We start from the raw sequence: 8,834 nt of genomic DNA, 5'->3' as shown, positions 1-8,834 counted from the left end.
CAGCATCCACAAGATTCTCACCCCACACTGGCCACATGAGTGTCCTCCAGGGGAACAGACGCAGGTGGAGGACCTCCTTGTGACCAGCAGAGAAAACAGGGCAGGCACTGCTTCCCTGAGTGCCTGTGGGTGGGGGCTAAGTGCCCGCAGCAGTACTATAAAGGCTCCTTGGCCAGAGCCCTAAGGTGGGCAGCAGCTTCTAACCCTTCTCCCTGGAAGGGCTCCCGAGATGGCCCTGGCCCTATGGGTCTTTGGTCTGCTGGACTTAGCCTTCTTGGTGTCAGCCAACATCTTTGGTGAGTTCTGACCCTGCGGTCTCAGAGCGTCGGGTCGGGAGGGACCTCTCAGGCCAACTCCTTGTTAGCCAGGATCTGCCCCAGGGCCTTGGAACATTTGTGACCTCATTTAATCCTCACAGTGTCCTGAGGTCAGTTATGCACTCTCCTTTTCAGATGAAGAGACAGAGGGTCTGAGAAGTCACAGTGTCAGTGATCGGTAGAGAGGAGATGGGAAGCTAGATCTTCCTAATTGGATTCTAGTTCCCCTCACCCCACCTTGCAAAACTGCAAGTTGAAATATACTTGCTGAGGTGCTAGAAATAAAACCCGGAAGAGCATCTGTGTCTCCAGCTGGTATTGGCTGGTTTTTTGTTGTTGTTTTGTTTTTAAAATTATCTTTAAAATCTCAAGTCCTAGGTTGTCTATATGGGGTATTAGCAGGTAATGAAAAACACAAATCTACCCGTGGTGTGAAACAGACTTGAGTTCTATTATAGCTGCGGCTCAGTCACTTAGCGTTGATTCTGAATAAAGTCTCAGCTGTTTCCTGTCTGGAAAGGAAGCAGTTGTGACTGTGATTTCTGAATAAGCCCCTGCACGTTACATGCATTCTCCATTGAGGCCAGGAAGGTGCTCTGTCTGCAAGGAGTGCCTGGATAAACTCAAGAATCCTTCCTTTACGGTGTTCCCTGACCCAACCATGGTCTTGGGGAACGCACAGTCCAAGGGTCCACTGTGAATCCTTCTCTTGCCAGTGGTGTGATCCTGAACAGGCTACTTTTCTGAACGAGTCTCATGGCCACCTGGGTAAGACGGTGACATCACCTTCCAGGGGATCAGGGGAGTTAATGTCAAACTCGTGAGTAGCTGCAAAACTGCAAGTTGAAATATACTTGCTGATGGTGCTAGAAATAAAACCCAGAAGGGCGTCTGTGTCTCCGTTACTGAAATCCAGGCAGCAGATTCTCTCTCATGAGCGGCATCACTTCCTTTGTGCAGAGTACCAGGTGGACGCCCAGCCTCTCCGCCCATGCGAGCTGCAGAGGGAGAGTGCTTTTCTGAAGCAAGAAGACTACGTCCCCCAGTGCGCCGAGGACGGCAGCTTCCAGTAAGCCCTCCTCCACCCATGTGGACCCAGGGGCCTTAAAACCCAGCTTCTTCCTGTCCCCGCCCCCCTGCCCTTTATGCTCCTCCTCAAAGCTGACCTGTGGCCAGTCGCTGGAGCGCTCCCCAGACCCATCAACACGAAGTCATCTGACCTCTGTCGCCCCAATCCATGCTTCCTTCCAGCCAGAACCAAAGACGTCCCTTCCTTTCCTGCCAAAACTTTTTACCGTAATTGTTTTAACAAGGGTGCATGGGGTGGTGGTGGCGGCGGTGATTTACTTGCCAATGATCCAACCATTTACGCTCCGATGCCCCCTCTCCTACCTGACTTCAACTGGAGTCACCAGTCCCGCTCCACATCAGTCTTGTTCCTAACTGAAATGAATTAAAGCGTGGAGGGAAGGAAAAGGAAGAAGGGTGCCTGACTGTGGCTCCTGTCCCCAGGATCATCCAGTGCGGGAAGGATGGGGCCTCCTGCTGGTGTGTGGACGCTGATGGCAGGGAAGTGCCTGGTAGCCGGCAGCCCGGGCGGCCTGTGGCCTGTAAGTAGGAAGGGGAGGAACTGCAGGGGTGAGTTCACACCCTGGATACAGCCCTGGGCTCGGGTGCATCCAGGGCTAGTCTCCCTCTGGGCTGCGGGATCATCCTCTTTGAATTAGGCCCTACCTCCTATGGGACTGCTGTGAAAATCAATGGGACAATCAAGTCATGTGTTCAGCAAGTATCCTCTGACGTGTCCCTGTGCCAGGCCCCACGTCTGATGCTAAGGATGCATCGGGGAAAAGACTTCAAAATCCCTGAAACCAGAAAGCACCCTCTTGCACAAGAAGTGTTTTCCCAACTGGGATGTTTCTAAGATTTGAGACTTAAGGCAAAAACTTTCCTGTTAAAATAGTTGCTATGATGAGTGGTCAAAGAAGTGTGTCACAGTAAAGCTAAAACAAGGGTGAGTTTAAGCCGCTCATCTTAAAATGGTGAGATTGAGCTTCAAACCAGTTATCCTGTAAAAGAGCCAAGCTCTGTTGCAGCGCTGATCTTGGGGGCCAGCTCACTGGCTTGGGGAGCAAGCTGACTCCCAGTGGTCCTGCCAAGTGACCTCTGTTGGGTGCCCCACTCTCACTGAACTCCAGTTCCTTGTCTGTGACATGAATACGGGAGCTGTTGTAGGGTCAGCTCTGACGGTCGTGAGGATTTAAATTGTGCGTAAGACACCTGCCCCCACTAGGTATTGAGTAGGAGCAGTAATCACCAACGTCACTAGTCCTCATGCACCTGAAGTAGGCTTGCTGTTCAGTCGCTAAGTTGTGTCCAAATCTTTGCGACCCTAGAGACTGCAGCACGCCAGGCTCCTCTGTCTTCCACTATCTCCTGGAGTTTGCTCAAATTCATGTCCATCGAGTCGGTGATGCTATCTAACCATGCTCTGCCATCCCTTTATCCTTTTGCCTTCAGTCTTCCCCAGGATCAGGGTCTTTCCCATAAGTCGTGTTTTAATTCTATAGAGAAGGCAAGTCGGGCATGGAGGGGTGAAGACTCCTCCCAGGGAGTCTTCTTTCGCACACAAGGCTGTGCAGGAAATTCATATTCAGACAAGATATCAACAGCCAGCCTGTGCTCCCTTCACAGCCTACCTCTTCAGCTCCAGGGCTGTTGGGGTGTCCCATGGACTGAGGGGACACAGTGAAGCCTGCTCTTCACAGCTCGGCCTGCCGGATGTCAGAAGAAATCCTGGGATATAGAGTTGGGCTGGCCAAACGCTCGCCCTGAGGCTGCTGCCAGCTCATGGAGCCTCCTTGGGTTGGGAGAAGGACTGCCCTGCCTTCCCGCCCCTAGGGAGGGCGCGTGGTCCTCCGGGGCTTGGACGCCTACGTGGCGACCCCGCCCTCCTCTGACGCCGCTCTTTGCCACGCAGGTCTGTCGTTCTGCCAGCTGCAGAAGCAGCAGATTTTGCTCAGCAGCTACATCAACAGCACAGCCGCGTCCTACCTACCCCAGTGTCAGGATTCGGGGGATTACTTGCCCGTGCAGTGTGACGTACAGCGGCGGCAGTGCTGGTGTGTGGACACAGAAGGGATGGAGGTGTACGGCACCCGCCAGCAGGGGAGGCCGGCGCGGTGTAAGTGCCACCATCGGGACCCCGGGGGAGGCGGTGGCCCGGGGCAGCCTCCCACAGCTGACCGAAACGGGTGAAGGCTCCTCAAGGGAAGGCAGGAGACCTGGCCTTCCGCACGTGAAGAAAGGCGTTTTAGGAAGGTTTTCTCCCTTCTAGTTCTGCGCCGTGGACCTCAGTATTCACAGGCTTAACAAGTAGGATTTCCGGGAGCATCAGGCCTTAGTCCCCATTCGGGATGCTCTCGTGTGTGTAGTAGGAACACAAGCATCTTGACTGCAGAAGCACGTATGCCTCCTCATATGGAAGGATTAGAAATTGTTTCCTAAACCTATGGATGCCAAGGGGGAAAAGACGAGGGTGGTGGGATGAATTGGGAGATTGGAACTGACACCCATACACTCTTGATATTATGTATAAAATAGATGACGAATGAGCATCTATGTATAGGACAGTCAGCTCTGCTCAATGCTCTGCGGTGACCTACATGGGAAGGAAATCCAGCAAGGAGGGGACATATGTAAATATAGAGCTGATTCACTCTGCTGAACAGCAGAAACCAACACAACACTGTAAAGCAACTATGCTCCAAGAAAAATTAATGAAAAGTAAATAGATTTACTTTTGGAAACGTTTAGGTCCAAGGAGCTGTGAGATAAGAAACCGCCGTCTCCTCCACGGCGTGGGCGACAGGTCGCCACCCCAGTGTTCCCCAGATGGGGCCTTCAGGCCGGTGCAGTGCAAGTTCGTCAACACCACAGACATGATGATTTTCGACCTGGTCCACAGCTACAACAGGTGAGGGCCCCCGGGTGTGCCCAGCATGGCCCATGCCTGCTGGTCTCCTGCCCAGGCTTCTGCTGTCTGCGAGGCTGGGCGCTGGCAAGGGTGTGTGACACATTCAGCCCTGCGACCCAAGAGAGGCCAGGTGTTCACTTTCCCGTGTTGGACACTGAGGGCCCACAGCGTCTCCCACAAAACAAGCTGGCAATAGCTATTCAATTAAAATACACAGACCCTCTGGCCCAGCCAGCCTACAGAGATGAAAACACCAGAATATGAAGATTCTTTATTAGGATGTACTAGAGGCTTCCCTGGTGGCTCAAACAGTAAAGCGTCTGCCCGCAACGTGGGAGACCTGGGTTCAATTCCTGGGTTGGGAAGATCCCCTGGAGAAGGAAATGGCACCCCACTCCAGCACTCTTGCCTGGAAAATCCCATGGACGGAGGAGCCTGATAGGCTACAGTCCACGGGGGTGCAAAGAGTCAGACACAACTGAGCACAGACTTCACTTTTCAGTTTCACTAGAATGTCCATGCATTGGAGAAGGAATTGGCAGCCCACTCCAGTGTTCTCACCTGGAGAATCCCAGGGCTGGCGGAGCCTGGCGGGCTGCCATCTATGGCGTCGCACAGAGTCGGACACGACTGAAGCGGCAGCAGCAGCAGCAGCAGCAGAATGTCCACTGCACTGTTTTTAGTTTTTTTTTTGTTAATTGAGGCCAAAAACTGGGAACAGAGTGACTGACAACCTGAGGAGGGTGTCTGGATAAAAGCGTGCCATCTTGTGCTTAGTCACTCTGTCTTATCTGACTCTTTGCGACCCCATAGCCTGCAGCCCGCCAGGATCTTCTGTCCATGGGGATTCTCCAGGGAAGAATACTTGAGTGGGTTGCCATGCCCTTCTCCAGGGGATCTTCCCAACGCAGAGACTGAACCCAGGTCTCTGGCATTGCAGGCAGATTGAGCCACCAGGGAAGCCCAAGAATACTGGAGTGGGTTCACCTATCCCTTCTCCAATGGGTCTTCCTAACCCAGGAATCGAATTGGAGTCTCCTGCATTGCAGGTGGATTCTTTACCAACTGAGCTATCAGGGAAGCCCTACTGTAAATATTTCCGCAGCCCTTAAACAGAATGCACTCAGACTGTGCCTGTTGATTTGGAGTGGGTTTGGCAGCACATTATGATAATATCATGTAAGATACAAGGTGCACATAATATAAGAGGATTTAATTTTTAGAACACAGACAAGCAAACAGGTCCTAGTTTTAAGTGCATGCATATGATTATATGATGATGCTTGTGTCTGTATAGGATTAGCTTCCCCAGTATGGGATTCGGTGAGGACAGAGAATTACATGAATAAACACATACTGGGTGGTTCTCTCAGCCACCTTGAGGGTCAGGTTGCTGTGGAGGAGGAGGAGTCAGGAGAGGAGAATCTGCAGAAAAGGGAAAATGTGGATCACATTGGTGCATTCTTATAAATGGCATGTGTGTGTGCACCTATTAAGCTTATTTAAGCTTAAAGACTTATATAAAAAATAAAACAATGGTATTTTTTTTTTATAGCTTTTGGCCCAAATAACTGGATGGCTTCTGGTTATTTAAGATGGTGACTTTATCAGTATGCAGGGCTTGCACAGACTTCAGATATAATCAAAACACTGTGAAGGAAAATAAATAATAATATTAATTTGTAAATACTAGTAGGAATTCTCTTGGAGAACCTGAGGCTTTATGTGTTTGGTTTTCAAAACCACCAGTTTCCTTCCTATGAGAGAGAGAGAGAGAGGGAATTCCCATGGGCTGTGCCCAGAGGGGTCACGGATTGGCAGCCTGTGACCAGGCACTGTCCCAGAGACAAGTCTCATTTGAGCTGCACGCTATTTTCAAAACTGAGAAATTTTAAACTGAATCCTGTGAAATTTCAGTTTGTGTAGGTAAAAATCGTCCAACATAGCAATTTGCTGTGTTCAACCCAAGACACAAAATTCTGAATCCTTGATTCTAAAGAAGAAGGTTGGGGACTGCATGCATTGTCCCAGGGCACCAAGAAGCTGATTCTTCTTGGACCAAGTGCAACCCCCCGACCCCACCCCGCGCTGTGGGCCTCTTCCTTTATGCACCACACTCCTCCTGCTGCAGCTGTTGGCATTACCTGTCTGGCCCCATAGTGTTTGCCCTGTGACCCTCATTCTGACTCTGCCACTGCTGGCAAAGTGACCGGGTCACTTATTTCTGAGTCTCAGTGTTCCCACCTGGAAGGACAACACCAGCTCATTAGTCATGTGAAGATCTGCTGAGCCCTTGCCTATGAAACCACTGTGAAAATTGTAAATTATTATGCATCTGTAGGGAACCCATCACCAGCTTTTGGAAATGTAGGTTCCATTCCCCTACCCACCTCAGGCCTAGAAAATGGCCTGCCCGTGTGCATAGCGCAATCTCCAAATGTCCTGATTTACTGATGCTCAGCAATGCAAACTGAGGTGCGCTCAGTCCAAGTTCAGTTGGATACTCACAGTATACAGTGGGATTTGGGATCTTTCATCTACTTCAATATTTATAAAATAACTGGAAAATGATGGCCTCTAGCACACAGTGGGGAATCTGAAGAGCAGAAATTAAGGAACCCACCCTAGGAAGCACAATTTGTCGGTTATAGACCTGTCTGGCTCCTTTTCAGTTCAGTTCAGTCACTCCGTCGTGTCTGACTCTTGTGTGTGACCCCATGGACTGCAGCACGCCAGGCTTCCCTGTCCGTCACCAACTCTCGGAGCTTGCTCAAACTCATGTCCATTGAGTCGGTGATGCCATCCAACCATCTCATCCTCTGTCGTCCCCTTCTCTTCCTGCCTTCAATCTTTCCCAACATCAGGTTGTCTTTTCTAGTGAGTCTGTTCTTCCCATCAGGTCGCCAAAGTATTGGAGTTTCAGCTTTAGCATCAGTCCTTCCAATGAATATTCAGGACTGATTTCCTTGAGGATTGACTGGTTGGCTCTCCTTGCAGTCCAAGGGACTCTCAAGAGTCTTCTCCAACACCACAGTTCAAAAGCATCAATTCTTCGGCACTCAGCTTTATTTATAGTCCAACTCTCACATCCATACATGACTACTGGGAAAACTATAGCTTTGATTATGGGGATCTTTGCTGGCAAAATAATGTCTCTGCTTTGAAATATGCTGTCTAGGTTGGTCATAACTTTCCTTCCAAGGAGCAAGTGTCTTTTAATTTCATGGCTGCACTTACCATCGGCAGTGATTTTGGAGCCCAAGAAAATAAAGTATCTCACTGTTTCCACTGTTTACCCATCTATTTCCCATGAAGTGATGGGACTGGATGCCATGATCTTAGTTTTTTGAATGTTGAGTTTTAAGCCAGCCTTTCACTCTCCTCTTTCACTTTAATCAAGAGGCTCTTTAGTTCTTCACTTTCTGCCATAAGGGTGGTGTCATCTGCATATCTGAGGTTATTGATATTTCTCCCGGCAATCTTGATTCCAGCTTGTCCTTCATCCAGCCTGGCATTTTGCATGATGAACTCTACATATAAGTTAAATAAGCACGGTGACAATATACAGCATTGATGTACTCCTTTCCCAATTTGGAACCAGTCCATTGTTCCATGTCCGGTTCTGTTGCTTCCTGACCTGCATATAGATTTCTCAGGAGACAGGTCAGGTGGTCTCGTATTCTCATCCCTTTCAGAATTTTCCAGTTTGTTGTGATTGAACCACACAGTCAAAGGCTTTGGTGTAGTCAACGAAGTGGAAGTAGACATTTTTTCTGGAATTCTCTTGCTTTTTCGATGATCCAACAGATGTTGGCAATTTGATCTCTGGTTCCTGTCACTTTTCTAAATCCAGTTTGAATATCGAATTTCTCGGTTCATGAAATCTTGGAGAATTTTAAGCATTACTTTGCTAGGGTATGAGATGAATGCAATTGTGTAGTAGTTTGGACATTCTTTGGCATTGCCTTTCTTTGGGATTGGAATGAAAACTGACCTTTTCCAGTCCTGTGGCCATTGCTGAGTTTTGCAAATTTGCTGGCATATTGCATATACCTACAATTCTCAAAGAACTTGCAGGTGCCTGCTTGAGGCACAATTCACAGCTTTTTCCACCAGAGGGCAGTCGAATTAAAGGCAAAAGTTCAGGACTAAGCATCTATTGTTAAAGAATCAAAAAACTTTTACCCCTGAAACAGGAGCTTTTCTTTTATGTAAGCAAGCATGTCTCTGAGTGAATTCTGATTTAAGAAGGTCATGGGAAGGGTCAGGTAGTTGGTTACTGGAAGCCCAGCCATGCTCAGGAATTTTCTGATAAGCAGACCTGGGCAGTGCCAGCCCCAGCGTCTCCAGTGGACAAAGTGTCAGGAGCCCCAGAGGCTATGTGGAGAGTATAGACATAGTATCCTGGATGGTTGTCAGATGAAAAAAACGCCAGATGGCCAGTGATACTTGAATTTCAGATAAGCAAGGAGTAATTTTTCAGTTTAAGTGTGTCCTGAATATTGCATCAAGAATTTTAAAACTGGGTGAGGTTGGAGATA

At 49.1% G+C, this 8,834-nt stretch overlaps 1 protein-coding gene across 1 annotated transcript in view; it reads left to right on the top strand.

Moving 5' to 3' along the window:
* Window positions 1-229: 229 nt before the first annotated feature.
* TG (thyroglobulin) overlaps window positions 230-8,834 on the top strand; it is a 231,788-nt gene continuing 223,183 nt past the window's right edge. The window contains exons 1-5 of the mRNA XM_040262090.1: window positions 230-296; window positions 1,278-1,386; window positions 1,830-1,927; window positions 3,298-3,501; window positions 4,134-4,293. Of these exons, the coding sequence (XP_040118024.1) occupies window positions 230-296; window positions 1,278-1,386; window positions 1,830-1,927; window positions 3,298-3,501; window positions 4,134-4,293 (638 nt within the window). The remainder of the gene's footprint in view (window positions 297-1,277; window positions 1,387-1,829; window positions 1,928-3,297; window positions 3,502-4,133; window positions 4,294-8,834) is intronic.

This window comes from Oryx dammah, unplaced genomic scaffold, assembly GCF_014754425.2.
Source record: "Oryx dammah isolate SB20612 unplaced genomic scaffold, SCBI_Odam_1.1 HiC_scaffold_19, whole genome shotgun sequence".
NCBI classification, from domain to species: Eukaryota; Metazoa; Chordata; class Mammalia; order Artiodactyla; family Bovidae; genus Oryx; species Oryx dammah.
Note: the sequence above shows the minus strand (reverse complement) of the source record. Positions and strands in the feature narration are given on the sequence as shown.